Raw genomic sequence first — 16488 nt, 5'->3', positions numbered from 1 at the left:
ATGTAATTTTTTATACCATAAAATAAACCATAACATGAAATAAACCTTTAAATTAGCATTAAGAACAATACTAATAGCACTTATATAGGCCCATTGTCAATGAAACATCATTATTTAGTAAGGCGACAGCACCCTCTGGTGTACAAAAAATGAAAAAACAAAAAAAAATGTACAAACTGGGTGACGGCACTTGAGGTGTTTATTCACGGCCGACTGCAGCCAAGCTTGGCATTGAAGAGACAGGACAGAAGTATGTACCCTCCTTTGTTTCTTTGAAATAAGTCAATGTTTTGGACACTCTGGTGCGCTTTTTTTGGCTTTGTGCCGCTTTCCCCGCTTGCATACAGAGCATCCGACATTCTGAACTTTCCACGCATATATTTTTTTTAACCCTTCATTAACCGTCGACGGGATGTTGTGCTCGTCGACGGATTTACGTCATCGATGACGTCGACTAAGTCGACTAGTCGGGACAGCTCTACAAGCGATGCATGTATTAGACACAAACAGTGTGATGGGGCTATGAGCACTGCCACTGAATACTGGATGCGGACGTTAGCTGGTCTGAATAGCACTGTCTATTAGTGTGAGTTCACGTCGACATATAATCACGTCAGAAAAGCGCGCCGAAACCCAAATAATCCGCTTCACTGAATCGCCAGCAGAGGGCGACATTACGCCACATAACATATGCAAGTCACACCCAAGCGCCAGCAGAGGGCGGAAAAACTCCATAAAACACAATTAACAAGTTGGCCTTTCACTGTACTGACATTTAAATCTGTCTGAGCGGGCATAGTGCGTTAATTGCGTCAAATATTTTAACGGGATTAATTTAAAAAATTAATTAACGCCCGTTAACGCGATAATTTTGACAGCCCTAATATTAATTAATGTTAGATAAGGGATTATTGAATTATTAAAATGTTACTTAAACATTAGCTATTGTCTGAAAATGAATTAACTAATGTTAATTAAGGAACCCTTATTGTAAAGTGTTACCGAAATATGCAATATTTTAACCTCGCTGGTAATTTTTTTCATGCAATGAAAATAAAACGGTTGGACCAAATTCTATTCCTCACCTCATCTCCGATTGATATGTTGGAGCACTTTCGTCCATTTTCACCCTCTGTAATTGCTCCATTCTTACAGCGGGATGTGTAAGCAATGGTCACTCCTTCTGGAAGCTTGCTGTTCTCCAGAATGACCTCAGATGAAAGTGACTGTCAAACAAAGAATAGATAATAACATGGTTGTAGATTTCTTTTTCCTCGGTCTGGAATGTCATCTGGCAGTTTTGTCTAAACAGTAGGCTAAGCAAATTGTTTAGCTCAGTATTAAATGAAAGATTAGGTTTGCAAAATTCTTCATAACACAGTACTCAAGGTACTTTTTTCAAATTTATAATGACATTTTAAACTTTTATTGTGTAGTAACATGTTGATGATGATGGTGTTTTAAAAATGCTGAAAATGGGACCATTACACTGAGGTTTACTGTCCTGACGTGATACTTACATTGTATGCATCTATAATAAGGTTGATAACATTGCTTGAATTGGCAGACAGGGTGCCCACTGCAGATTTTGGTATCAGATTTCTCAGCTCCTAAGGACACAACATAAAGTCACAATTCTTGTGTTTTCTTTTCTAAACTAGTATCTAAACCGATACCATAGAAATAAAATATGCACAGGAGTACTGCATTATTGTGCTTTTCTTTCTTATTATTTAGAATTTTCATTGTTCAGAAGCACAGCAGAGCTTCTGTGAGATCAGACACTGAAAAAACATTGATCACATTCAGATGGGAAATGGCTATCACTGAAAAACAGCTGGTAATCATCAAAGATTCAAGGAGGCGCTGCTATTAATTTGTAACAGATGTCTCAGCTTAGTTTTTTTTTTTTTTAATGTTATTGTTGCATTTATTTATGTATTTATACTCTAGGGAGCTGTATGGTACATATTCCAAATTACTACATACATGAGTTAAAAACATAGCACAATAAGAATAACGAACAATAGTTGTTTTACATAATTCTAAGTTTATCAAATGACTTCCACAATTAGTGAATATACTTACGAATTCCACTTGCACCAATCAAAGTTTACACTGTTTGATGACAAACACAATGTTTATGTATCTGGTATATCTCAAATCAATTACTAGGGATTTCCCGATCCGATCAGGTGATCGGAAATTGGGCCCATCGCGTCATTTTTCAGACTATCAGAATGGGGTGAAAAGGATCAGGTTTATAATTTTAAAAATATATTTATGTTTTTCTACTTAATGCTCGTAACAGCCTCTCATTCTCCCTCCTGCTGCTTTTCTTGGTCAGCAGGCAGCTGGAGTTTGCTACTTAAAATTAACGATGATTGACAATTGTAGCTTTCATCTGGCGAGTGAGGGCTCTGTAGCTCTATGATCAAAGAAACAGATGTGTCAATCATTGTTTAGTCAATCTTTGTTGTCTAGAGGCTGTTCTCGAGCGTCAAAGCGTGAGTGGATTTGAGTGGACTCACTCATATGAATTACAGGTAGTCCCCGGTTTAAGAACGAGTTCCGTTCCTAAGCTAGCGACGTAACCCGAATTTCCGCGTTAATTCAGAATTAACCCTTTAATTACCACAACTCTAATGATAACTTTCCAAAGAGTTCAAAAGCATTGTATTTTGTTTCATGATGGAGGATACACTGCCCTCTGGTGGCAGCGTTGGGTCTGGCTGGACTGTCGCCTTGTATGACTAAGTAGCAGACTCAGACAGATAGCTGTGCTGTGGTTTGGCACACATAAGTAGAGCTGTCCCGACTAGTCGACGTAGTCGACGTCATCGATGACGTAAATCCGTCAACGAGCACAACATCCCGTCGACGGTTAATGAAGGGTTAAAAAAAATATGCGTGGAAAGTTAGAATGTCGGATGCTCTGTATGCAAGCGGGGAAAGCGGCACAAAGCCAAAAAAGCGCACCAGAGTGTCCAAAACATTGACTTATTTCAAAGAAACAAAGGAGAGTACACTCTTCTGTCCTGTCTCTTCAATGCCAATCTTGGCTGCACGTCGGCCGTGAATAAACACCTCAAGCGCCTTCACGCAGTTTGTAATTTTTTTTTTCATTTTTTGTACACCAGAGGGTACTGTCGCCTTACTAAATAATAATGTTTCATTGAAAATGAGTATAAGTGCTATTAGTATTGTTCTTAATGCTAATTGAAAGGTTTATTTCATGTTATGGTTTATTTTATGGTATAGAAAATTTTATAAGGTTAAAAGGTCATAAATATATACAGTATATACAGTGATTGCACTCAAGGGAGAGATTGTCAATGATAAGGTACTAAATTAAGGTAAAGGCAATTCATATAGGCAATTCATTGATATATAAATAAGGTTTAAAAGGAAAAAGGTGAAAAGTTTTTGTTAATTTCTAATTGTGTTTTTTTATTTGTGTGCACCGTAGCTCTTACAGTGTGTTTACATCAAGGATGGAATAAAAGTTGTAAACCATCAGTTTAAGAGACCATCTTTTCAATCGGGATGCTACACTAGTTAATTCTATCAGCATTTGAACTCATTGTTTATTTGTGATTTATTATTGTTATTTACGTGTTTATTTGTACTTTAATAAATAATTTAAGTGTTCCAATATGTTTTTTGTGAATTGATAAGCATCAACAAAAATTTCATTGCTAAATTAGTAAAAAAAAATAAAAAATAAAAAAAAAAAACATTTTTTTTTTAATTATTAGATTAGTCGACTAATCGTAAAAATAGTCGGCTGACTAATCGGGAGAAAATTAGTCGTTTGGGACAGCCCTACACATAAGGCTGTAAGTTGTTTCAGCTAATATATGTTTGTGTATGCATTTGTAATTAAGTTTAAAGCTACAGTTTGTGAAGTTATGTGTGAGCAGTTTGCTATGAGAATTGCAAAAATGTTAGCATTTTTAGCATTTAAGATAGTGGACTTTTGTTAGGCTAGTTTAATCCACTAATGTTACATATTGATCAGACTAGATGGACGTTTGAAAACCAATTGTTTTTTGGTAAGTGTTTTATTATTAAACTGTGTGTCATTTTGAAAATAAGTATAAATATGTGTATTACAGCTTTACAAATTGTCAAAAGCGAAGGAAGTAAAAAGCTTCAAAAGCCACTATTGCCTTGTTTGCTATCCATCAAATTGAACAATTTCACATTCAGTGAGGACAACACATCATAATAATAAGGTAAAGTAAAAAAAATAAGGCACTTTGAGATATAAAAAAGGTAACTGTTTTCGCCACTAAAAAAAAAAAAACGACTGGAGAGTAAAGTCAAAATCACGTAAAACGAGTACGTCGTAACTGGGGGACTACCTGTATATGAATGGTATGGAGAGTGATTAAAAGTATGGCATTCAAGGTGATGCAATGAAAAATGTGGGCGAGCCTACATTTTGTGCTGGTGCACTTTAAGAAAAATGTTAGGCGCACCAGTGTAACCAATACAAAATATTAAGTGTGGAGCCTTGGCAATATATATAGCAATGTTAATTTTTTCCAATATCATTCAGGCCTAATTTAGATACATTTGTTCACTTTTTAAGAGCTAAAAATTACAAAATAATCCCGAATTACAGTGGCATTGCCAAAAGATTAAAAAAAAAAAAAAAAAAAAAAACATTTTATACTCCGCAACTCTCCTGGAAAAAGCAGAAGAGGAAACAATGTACTGTAAAAAGTACAGTACTGTAACATGTTTGGAACTTTTGTTCACATTAAAAAAAGAAAAAAAAAAACTTTCGGTATCGGATCGGGACTCAGTAACGTCAGATTCTCCAAATCAATTGACTCCGACTCAGGTGCAAATATATGTGATCGGGACATCCCTATCAATAACATTTGAAATTTAGAACTCTCACACAATATCAATGAGCTTATTGACAAACAGTATTTCAGCGCAAGCTTACACAACCATTTAAAAAGAAAGAACTAACTTGGTAAACAGGCTGAAACTCCTCTGTGACAGCAAAAATGGTTTGAATGTTGTTGTCACTCAGCTTTTGAACCAAGTGAGCAATCGAGGGATAGTCCTAAGGAAGAAGAAAACATTTCACGAAAACATAAAAGAGTGATGTCTTGTTTTCAAAATTAGAAAACTTAAAAACTAACATAGTAGTGGCTCATGGTGTACGAATTGTTTTCCAAGTGACATTTTCCATCATTAGGCAGTACTATGCCACCTAGCTTGCCATCTCCTGCAAAGTGGAAGCCAGCATCAGTGGAAAACACCAGCAGGCGAGTCACATTCCTCCACCCAATCTGCTCCTAAGAGATGAAAAATAGAAATTGTAAAATACTTTTAGTTCCCATCATAAAATCTGCAAAAGATTTTTTCTTATCCCTTAAACAAAAATCTGGATGTAGGTCCCATAAAATGCATGTTTACCAGAGTTGTCCGATAATGAATTTTTAACCAATAACCGACCGATATCCAGATATTGTCCAACTCCGAAAATGTGATACCTATATAAAACCGATTCCAATATATACGGTTATACACTTAAAATTTTATTGCTAATTGTATTGTGATGCCCCACTGAATGCTTTAATAATGATAAATGTAACAACTTCCGAATAAACATTCTGTGAAAATTAAGACAACAACTTCAACTGAAATTATAGAAAATAAATGTCCCGTATAAATAATATCAATTGAAATAAGCCAAAATGTCCATCATCAAATAAAAGGTATCATTCACAATTAAATCACGTTTAAAGTAAATACCCCAAAGAGTCACTAGGGGACGACCAAAGCATTACAAATACAGGCAGGCAATCATAGGACATGCCGATGCAATGATAATTCTTAAAATGCATATTGCTGGGCTTTTTCACAGATTTTTGTAGTTTGTTACTTTTCTACTTTTTTAGTGACTATTTCTTTTTGGTAACGCAGTAGTTACATGTAATGAGCTTATGATTCATTATTTTTCAATAATTTATTGTCCATTTCATTTCTGCACTATTATTGCAAATGGTCTGCTCACATAATAAATTCCGAGCATCTTAGTTTGGAGACATCTAATGGTCAGTTAGCATAACTGCTGTGCTAAACTCTGACACGCCCTTGTACAGAGGCATAAGTCTTTTACATTCACTTTGAAGGCAATGGCGATAATGAAAAACCGATATTATCCGATATCATTTAAAAATACGGTTAACGGCTTACCCAAGAATATCGGACAACCCTAATGTTCACACATGTACGCATAAAAACAGTTATTGGTTTTGCAATCCTTTGGGCAAGTTACAATTGCGGGAAACCAACCAAGCAATCCGCACATGATTCGTGCTGCCCACGCAGAATCATGGAATCGGTATAAGTTTGTTATATTTTTACTGCATACCCCACACACAGCAACTTGCATGATGGCATCAAAGCCCCCCTCAGGAGAGTCCAGATTTCCAGAAATATGCTGCTGGCCTACAAGGGTGTTGAACTTTTTGCCATCACTTGTGAGCTTAAGGACGTTCTTGTAGCTGAATGGGCTGGTGCAGTTCTGGTCACCGGTACAGGGGTTCAACAACTTGGCTGGGGTGGTACTGATGTATGGCATAACTGTCTTCTCCACAAAAGAACCAAAGCCTATGGCACAGTCAAAGCAAGAATAACAGAAATATTTGAACTAAGGTTGTCAAAAGTATCAAGACTGAAAAGTTTTATCCGGATCTGATATTTGACTGCAATAATATCAATACTCGTTTATTTGTTTTTGCGGGACCTCAGGCCACCAGAAATGTGTTGTCATGGGCGAAATTTGAATTTTGTAATACTCTTGATAGTAATAGACCCTACTCACCAACGTCACAGTATGACGTGTCGCTGTATCCGGCCGCCATATTGTCCGTCATTGTTTATCCGTATTCTCAATGGTTTCAATTTGTCATGCAATTTATAGTGCAATTCATGGAAGCCCCGGTGTTTTCAGACGCTGTAAACTCATTGGATGCGTTGCAACTTTTTTTTTTTTTTTTTGATTGTCGCCATTTTAGAAAATTGGAAGTAAAGGGTCACACGGGGTAATGTTGCTTTGAGTGCTGCTCTTAAAGTTTTTCAAACTTTCTTGAGAATAGGCTGATTTTGTGTGGACAAGATAGTTGTAGATATCAGGGTAGCAGATGTCAGGCAGAGAGGGCGAAGACAGCGGGTCGAAAAATATCAAATATGGATCTGGCGAATGGATAGACTGAAGCTTTTCCACATAACGCCTTTTATGCAACGCATCCAATGAGTTTACAGCGTCTGAAAGCACCAGGGCTTCCATGAATTCCACTATAAATTGCACGACAAATTGAAACCATTGAGAATACGGATAAACAATGACGGACAATATGGCGGCCGGATACAGCGACACGTCATTCTGTGACGTTGGTGAGTAGGGTCTATAGAGGACATTTTTGCATTTTCCTTGTTAACTCATTGGCTGCCATTGATGGCAATTGATGCCAATCCATCATGACTAGTCAAAAGATCTATCGCCGTCAGTGGTACTGACGGATGAACATTGACAGCCAGGATATGAGCCAAAATCAACAGGAAGTGGCCTGGAATTGAAGCAAAATTCAGGATATTTTAATTTAGTTTCTATCAACGTATTAGCTGTGATTGACGGCAGAATGTTCATTCGCTACTATCCCTCCCACTTCAAATGGATTCAGGTGTTATGATCCTGCCTTGCATTCCGCTTGCAATGAATTGATGCCTTTCTTCCTCTGTCTGCAGGTTGCACGGGTACATGAGGGACCGGTCTCCTCGGGAGTGAGGCTAACCAGGAACACCTGTGGCTCATTAATAGAGCCTTTTTAAACCCTGGCCAACCACACACCAGTTTCCAGATGATTCCAGCACTAACATTTTACGTAGCCTCACTTCTGAGAAGACCATGCTTTCAAATGTACTTGCCTTGTAGCACTTCCAGTGTAATTTTTGTCCGGGTCACATTTTTGTTTTTTTGGACGGTGCATTTTTTCCCCTTTCTGGGTGATTTTGTGTTTGAGACTATAAAAATAATAAATAATCAATTCTACACTGCAAATTTATAATGTCTTAAGCATATTATTTTTTTTAAATCTAGTCAAATAATTTTCTCCATCTTGTTTTGAGTGTTAAAGACTAATTCATCGATTAATGCTTCAGATTATTGCACTTACTTTAATTAAATATTACTTTTTTTTTCATATTAAGCCCATATATCTAAAAAGTTGGTAATTTCTCACCTAAATCAAGACAAATTTGATTTAAGATGCATGCTTTTTTAAGATTAAATATACTAATTTATTGCTAAAAATAAGTCTTTTAAGCTTATTTTCAGATAGCTATTTTTCTTGTTTCGAGAAATCTAAGTAAGTAAAGTTTACTTAAGGCACCGGCAGATAATTTCACTTATTTCTAGTAGATTTACACTGATTTACACTATTTTAAGGAGGTGTGTTTTTGTAGTGTAGACCACCTGTGCGACTGGGTCTTTGGCCTTTCCTGACCGTGCAGTAACATCAGGGTTTCTACAGGCATCAGCAAATTTCATGTAATACTTTTTAATGCAACTTTAAACTAATTTAGCGCCCATGTCCAACTACAGATACTTTCTCAAAAACACAGTTGTCCAATAATGACTTTTTAACCGATATCCACATATTGTTCAACTCCAAAAATCCGATACTATATCAAACCGCTACCGATATACAGTGATCCCTCGTTTTCGCTGTTAATGGGGAATGGGAAGTAGTGCAACCCCCCCAAAACTTTTTTTTTTTTTTTTTTTTGGTGTGTGTGTCTTAAATGTATTTATTAAGATTAAGTATTGGAAAGAGATACATATATGACATGTTTTTCATTTTTTCCCCTTAGTATCATAAAAAAAATGTCTAATTTTAAATTAATGTTTTTTAAGCACTTCAAATGTAATAATTATGAGTTAAGTTTTAAACATGTTACTGTTCCACCAAATTATTTTTAAACAAGAAAAAAGTAGTAGAAAAATGCTTGGCTTTATTAAATGCTTCATTGAGTGAGTCCACTCAAATCCGCTCAAGCTGCTCACTTAAACACAATGAGTTGCCACAGCAACTGTTTGACAAGCTAAATGATGATTGACACATGTGGTGCTTTTAAGTTCGTGTCTCTGGCAATCAAACGCAAACATCTGTCAATCATCGTTAACTTTAATAAGCAACTCCAGTGCACTGACTGACAAACAAGGAGTAGATGGAGGGAGGGAGAGAGACAACACAATCGGCTCGGGACAGCTCATCTGTATACTGGACTGTCTCAGGAAATTAGAATACACAATATTCTAATTTTTTGAGACAGTCCTGTGTATATATACAGGACTGTCTCAGGAAATTAGAATACACAATATTCTAATTTCCTGACTGTCTCAGGAAATTAGAATATTGTGTATTCTAATTTCCTGAGACAGTCCTGTATATATACACAGGACTGTCTCAAAAAATTAGAATATTGTGTATTCTAATTTTCTGAGACAGTCCAGTATATATTTTTTTTAAATTGAAAAAAAAATCCTCGATGGACTGATGGCGCTAAGTGTGAAGCGCGAAGTAGCGAGGGATCACTGTATGCGGTCGTGGACTTAACATATTACAGCTAATTGTGTTGTGGTGCCCCACTGGATACTTAATAATGATAACTGTAACAACTTCAAGATTTTCAAATAAGCATTCTGTGAAAAATAAGAGAATGATGTTATGGAAAACGTGCCTATATTGCAGCACTATATTTGTTGTTGCAATCAAAATAGTGCAAACATGAGTTTTTTTGATCAAGTGCAAAGTGCTAATAAGGCACTGCCATATCACATATGGCACACAGAGTGCTTCTGGTTCAAAATAACAAAGGCACACAGCTTCAGTACAGTGAATGAGTTCTATAGTCCATTATTTGTCAATCATTCCATTTAATGTTTGCACCATGAATGCAAATGGTCTGCACACATTACAAATCCCAAGCATCCTAGTTTAACTTAACATAACTGGTGTGCGAACCTGTAACCAGCCCTTGTACAAAGACAGAAGGCTTCTACATTCACTTTGAAGGCAACATTCTTATTGGCTGAAAACCGATAATAAAAAAATTAAAATTCATTTATGGGCAGATATTATTGGGTAGCCAATAGTAATTGCTCTCTTATCCCGTAATGATCTTATGTTCTCTTATCCCGGGTACTCAATAACATTAATAAATAACATTTAAAAAAGTTTTTTTTCTTAACCATCAAGTTAGCAGTTTTAATGCCTCGAACATTCAGTTCCATGCTTTTTCATGACCTGCATTAACCCTGGGATTGGAAGGCTACCAGAGAAACTCATTTCAGCCCACAGCAGAGTGATGAGTGGATGCTACGTGATTTTAACGCAGTAGTTGTCAGTGACACAAAGAGTTCATTAAAAAATAACAATTTTTGTATTTTTATTGATGTAGTATCGAAAAGAGTATTGAGTTTTTTTTTTTTTTTTTTTTTTTTTGGATCAACATCGAGTTGAAAATGTTAGTATCATGACAACACCAATAACTAAACAAACTTTAAAAACATAGATTGTGAGTTAAATACTGCACATACCTATCCTGAAGTCAGATGTGATCTTTGACATTTCTAGCATTAAACTGGTCCCCAAGTTCTTCACATTCTCCAGATCGTCTTTCATGGAGTAAGAAAGGTCCATCAGGTAGTACAGGTCAATGGGATAATCTTCTGCCCGCTTGAAGGTCAGGTTGAAAGACTGGGGCTCACCTAGCCCAATGTTACAGAAATGTTAATATACAGTGGGACAAATAAATATTTAGTCAACCACTAATTGTGCAAGTTCTCCCACTTGAAAACATTAGAGAGGCCTGTAATTGTCAACATGGTTAAACCTCAACCATGAGAGACAGAATGTGGAAAAAAAAACAGAAAATCACATTGTTTGATTTTTAAATAATTTATTTGCAAATCATGGTGGAAAATAAGTATTTGGTCAATACCAAAAGTTCATCTCAATACTTTGTTATGTACCCTTTGTTGGCAATAACGGAGGCCAAACATTTTCTGTAACTCTTCACAAGCTTTTCACACACTGTTGCTGGTATTCTGGCCCATTCCTCCATGCAGATCTCCTCTAGAGCAGTGATGTTTTGGGGCTGTCGTTGGGCAACACCGACTTTCAACTCCCTCCGCAGATTTTCTATGGGGTTGAGACCTGGAGACTGACTAGGCCACTCCAGGACCTTGAAATGCTTCTTACGAAGCCACCCCTTTGTTGCCCTGGCTGTGTGTTTGGGATCATTGTCATGCTGAAAGACCCAGCCACGTCTCATCTTCAATGCCCTTGCTGATGGAAGGAGATTTTCACTCAAAATTTCTCGATACATGGCCCCATTCATTCTTTCCTTTACACAGATCAGTCGTCCTGGTCCCTTTGCAGAAAAACAGCCCCAAAGCATGATGTTTCCACCCACATGCTTCACAGTGGGTATGGTGCAATTCAGTATTCTTATTCCTCCAAACAAGAGAACCTGGGTTTCTACCAAAAAGTTGTATTTTGGTTTCATCTTACCATAACACATTCTCCCAGTCCTCTTCTGGATCATCCAAATGCTCTCTAGCGAACCACAGATGGGCCTGGACGTGTACTTTCTTCAGCAGGGGGACACGTCTGGCAGTGCAGGATTTGAGTCACTGGCGGCGCATTGTGTTACTGATAGTAGCCTTTGTTACTGTGGTCCCAGCTTTCTGTAGGTCATTCACTAGGTCCCCCCGTGTGGTTCTGGGATTTTTGCTCCCCGTTCTTGTTATCATTTTGACGCCACGGGGTGAGGAGGGAGTTGTAAGTCCGTGTTGCCCAACGACAGCCCCAAAAAAATCACTTCTCTAGAGGAGATTTGCCTGGAGGAATGGGCCAAAATACCAGCAACAATGTGTGAAAAGCTTGTGAAGAGTTACAGAAAACGTTTGGCCTCCGTTATTGCCAACAAAGGGTACATAACAAAGTATTGAGATGAACTTTTGGTATAGACCAAATACTTATTTTCCACCATGATTTGCAAATAAATTCTTTAAAAATCAAACAATGTGATTTTCTGTTTTTTTTCCCACATTCTGTCTCATGGTTCAGGTTTACCCATGTTGACAATTACAGGCCTCTGTAATATTTTCAAGTGGGAGAACTTGCACAATTAGTGGTTGACTAAATACTCATTTGCCCCACTGTAAATAGAGAAGCAAAGAAAAAATATTTGATGGCAATTCTTCACCTGATCTGAGGGTGAGAGTGAGCTTCTGAGGTTGGATCTGAGTGATTTCTTCCGGCTCTAGTTTCTCGGCTCCCTTTCTGCGGTTTGTCACCATTTTGTTCTGGAGGATCCTTTTTTCTCCACGAGGGTTCTCTATCAACCTCTCTTGACAACCTCGGTTTCTAAGAGACTGAAGCTCGTCACATCGGGTAGAAACTGTCTCTCCTTGCTTTAGGAAGTCCTGAAATCATATTCATTAAATTGATCGTTGATCTAATAATTCTTTAATGTAAATGCTTGGAAATAAGAGATGTGCCAATATTAAAAGATTTTAAGAGAAAGGTTTTATGACACTAAAGGGACCAGTACTTTTACACAAGAAAAAACAGGAAGTACTGAACTCTTCACTGCAGCTTTACATCAGTTATGATCCAAAATACTTATCACTGCAATTTATAGCATTGATCCTTACTGGATCTGTACACCAGCCACATTTTGCTCCAGCCTGGATGCATTCTCCACAGTATCTGGCATTAGCACTGATGCACTCATTCCCCTCTGTATGAAAAAAAGAGAAAAGGATGTAGTCAGTGTCAGACAGTGGAGTGCACCCCCTGCAAAGTAAGCAACCCCGTAAGCCCCCGTGTTTGCACATCAATTCATCTGTAACGCAGTGGCTCAATCGTAATTATAGACAGGAGTTGAATATCCAGCCTCCATTATACTCTCCAGAGGTGGAACTTCAGCAGTAGTCAATGACATCATCAGGATATAGTAGCTACTTCTTTATCCAAAAGGAGTTAGTCATCACTACGAATAATAAGCTTACGTCAATGATATTACAATGTGTTGTTCAAGTAACAGAAATAAATTCTACCTTTTTGAGCATTGCAGAAGACTCCTACCAGTGCAGATAGCAAAAGCAGTTTCAGGTCCATCTGAAAGAACATGGGAACATGGTATTCCATTACTTTATGTTCTCTTTAATCCACAAATATAAATCATGCTAGTCTTTTACAAATGACATGTATTTTCCAGACCAACAATACCTTGCGGCTGCCTTAATACTAAGGCTGCAACAACTAATCGATTTAATCAATTAATAAATTAGTTGCCATTGAATTTGATCATCTATTTTTGCTGGCAGCTATGAGAAGTTCAGTTTGGGTCTTTGTTTGTGTGCAATGTGAGGCTGCGCGCGCGCCAGTGAATAGAGCAAGAGACAGGGGAGTTCACTGCTACACTCAGGTTGGGTTGCTGAATCAATATTACTGTATTACGAAGTGTCGAGAGGTAGATTCTCCTTTTGTGTTGTTAGATCCAGTGTGCCTCCGTCAGAGGTGAGTAAATGAAGCCAAATTGTATTGTTTGTGTCACATTCTGCTGCTGGTTAGAATGTGTTTTGTTGCAGAACTGGTTGTGGGGGCGTTCCCAAAGTCGCACCTGCATCCTATGCCGGCTCTTCAACTAGGCATTTAAACATGGGTGATCTAAAAGAACGGTGCCGAGGTATTGTCTTGCTGATCGCCATTTGACATCTCGTACTATGGTCTCGTTACATTTGCTTGTTGCGTGGGGTTTTTTTTTGTCTATGTGCTGCTCTCGTTTGAAAACCTCTACCTTGTGCAGTGAGTGTTTTATTTTGCCTTTTTGGCTCTCTGCCTATCGTCTTAGTTTAGCCACTAAATTGTATTATTGAGCCCCATCGATCTGCTGTAACGGTTTCTTTTGTTGTTTTACTTTTACGCGATATTTCCGCGATGTGTGTTGTTTTTTGTTGTTGTTTGTTCGTATTTAATAAACCCTTGTACGCATCCCTCACTTTTTGTTTGCTTCGAGGTCCACCCTTGTTTTCGCATTTGCGGACACCAACAGTTTGTACTCTGTGTTGATGAGACGTTACTACTGTGCGTTACTAGATCTGCTTTTTACCACCTAAAAATATATAGCCAGAATTAAGGGGCTTCTGACTCAACAAGACATGTAAAAACTTACTTCATTTTCAGTAGATTGGACTATTGAAATGGTATATTTATATGTCTTGATAAAAAATCAGTCAGGAAGCTGCAGCTAGTACAGAATGCTGCTAAAGGTGTCCTTACAAATACAAGGAAATTGGACCATATTACACCGGTTTTGACATCGTTACACTGGCTTCCAGTGAGTCAAAGGATAGACTATAAAATACTACTGCTTGTCTCCAAAACACTTAATGGCCTTGGACCAAAATACAGGCTTGATTTGTTGGATCCCTATGAAGCATCTAGACCCCTAAGGTCGTCTGGAATCGGTCTCCTGTATGTTCCAAGAACAAGAGCCAAGCAGGGTGAGGCAGCATTTAGTTATTATGCTCCTCATCTCTGGAACAAATTACCTGAAGGTCTGAAGTGTGCTAAAACTGTTAGCGCCATTAAATCAGGGCTAAAAACACCTTTGTTTATCACAGCATATCCATAACTGTCTCCATATTTCAAACTTCAAGCTATTTGCTTTTTATTCCTTTTCTGATTTATTTCCATTTCTGATTTCAATTTAATGCGATTTTTATGTATAATTTTCTTTCCTGTTTCGATTGCCTTTGTTTTAGCATTCTTTAGAATGAATGTGATTTTTATGACTTTCATGTGATGTCAAGCACTTTGAATTGCTTTGTATTGAATTGTGCTATAGACAAAAATTTGCTTGGCCTTTCCTACTACTTGGCATGAAGCGCTAAGCGCTCTTTTTGTGTAAATAAAGTTTGTTTAAAAAAAAAAAAAAACGAAGCGCTAAGCTAGTTAGCGATTATGCTAATCAATGTCTTAAGTGTCCGTTTGTATTGTGTTTTGGAGAAACATGAGGAATAAGCGGCATGGAAAATGAATGAATGAATGAATGAATATTAGCACTTGAGTTATGGTTAGATAGTAAATTTGTCTCATATCTTTTTATAAAGAAGCCACCCTGATAAACCCATTCATATCACAGCTTAGAGTCTCCTTTCAAAACAAGCTCCCATTCAAACAGTAAATTGCCATACAAGAGAGAGTGCTTTGAAATTAGATTTGGATTGTATTTATGATTAACTGTTTGATGAAGAAATTCATTACATTCTACCTCCTCCTGATTCAATTTTGTTTTTAGTTTGTTTAAAGAAAATAAATAAGTCATTGACACAATTTATATCAGCACTTTGCCCACAAGATAAAAAAAATATCAATCAGCAGCATTTTTTTTTTTTAATTTGAATGAACATGACTTTTGCCCTTTTTGTTTACCAATAAATTATTTTTATGTTTTATACTCAGAAAATTTATTAAAAACTTTAACAATTAGACTACAGTTAAGTCAGGAAACTGTAAGACAATATTTTTTTTAAATAAAATAGTCATCCATTTAGTCTTTGTCACTTAAAACATGCCTAAAACAACGTTAAGTTAAATTGTGAAGGTAATTGAAAAAAGTAACATTTGTCCGATTAATCGTTTAATTAATCATCCGATTAATCTATCATAAAAATAATTGTTAGTTGCAGCCCTATTTAATACTTAAGCTCTGCATTTCCTGTATAAAAAATGGCACTGAAGATTTACAGGCTTGACAGATTGAATCTGTAAACAGTAGAGCTTTAACTGGTGGTAATAAATTATTTTGTGTGCGACTGTGTGCTGGTAATGGTGGGGGGTGTTGGCTATTTTCAGTCCGTCGCCGGGCAACAGGCAGCTAATTTAATTCAAACATGTATGGGAAAACAATCGTACGCTTACAGAGTAAGCACACACAAGAACGTGACCAGGACGGTCCCCTATGCACAGCATCCACTGCAGCTCGCCTTTCCCAACAATTTTACTGTAAATAGCTTGACCTCCTGAAAGTCCTTCTCGTGTAATGCATATTGACCTCTCAGTTGCGTGTAGTTCCTCTGGTCAGCCAAATCGATTCAATCTGTCTTGCTCTTAATACAACCCTCGTGACTTAATAATGATACTGGGACTGTGCTGAACAGCTGGAAAGGGAACATCTACAATCACTAAAAATCTGCCTTTTAACTCATTCTCTCCCAGCTATTTTCACCGGAGCAAGGCCCTTCGCTCCTGGCCATTTTACTGGATTCTGACTGATTTTGCAAGGCCCACAGAAAAATTCTGTTCTATTGCTATATAAACATGGAGCCCACCAAAAGAAAGATTATACTCTCTTCTTTCAGCAGAAAAAAAAGTTCATATC

At 37.2% G+C, this 16488-nt stretch overlaps 1 protein-coding gene across 4 annotated transcripts in view; it reads right to left on the bottom strand.

The window, feature by feature from the left end:
• Positions 1-16488, bottom strand: part of itgb1a (integrin, beta 1a) — a 69600-nt gene that overhangs the window by 19203 nt on the left and 33909 nt on the right. For all 4 annotated transcript variants that reach the window (XM_057824290.1, XM_057824288.1, XM_057824291.1 and 1 more), the window contains 9 exons: positions 13160-13220; positions 12755-12840; positions 12304-12523; positions 10631-10801; positions 6401-6639; positions 5163-5318; positions 4988-5083; positions 1521-1610; positions 1086-1226 (listed from right to left, as the gene is read on the bottom strand). In XM_057824290.1, the coding sequence (XP_057680273.1) occupies positions 1086-1226; positions 1521-1610; positions 4988-5083; positions 5163-5318; positions 6401-6639; positions 10631-10801; positions 12304-12523; positions 12755-12840; positions 13160-13220 (1260 nt within the window). The remainder of the gene's footprint in view (positions 1-1085; positions 1227-1520; positions 1611-4987; positions 5084-5162; positions 5319-6400; positions 6640-10630; positions 10802-12303; positions 12524-12754; positions 12841-13159; positions 13221-16488) is intronic.

The sequence above is a fragment of the Corythoichthys intestinalis genome, chromosome 20, assembly GCF_030265065.1.
Source record: "Corythoichthys intestinalis isolate RoL2023-P3 chromosome 20, ASM3026506v1, whole genome shotgun sequence".
Taxonomy (NCBI): Eukaryota; Metazoa; Chordata; class Actinopteri; order Syngnathiformes; family Syngnathidae; genus Corythoichthys; species Corythoichthys intestinalis.
Note: the sequence above shows the minus strand (reverse complement) of the source record. Positions and strands in the feature narration are given on the sequence as shown.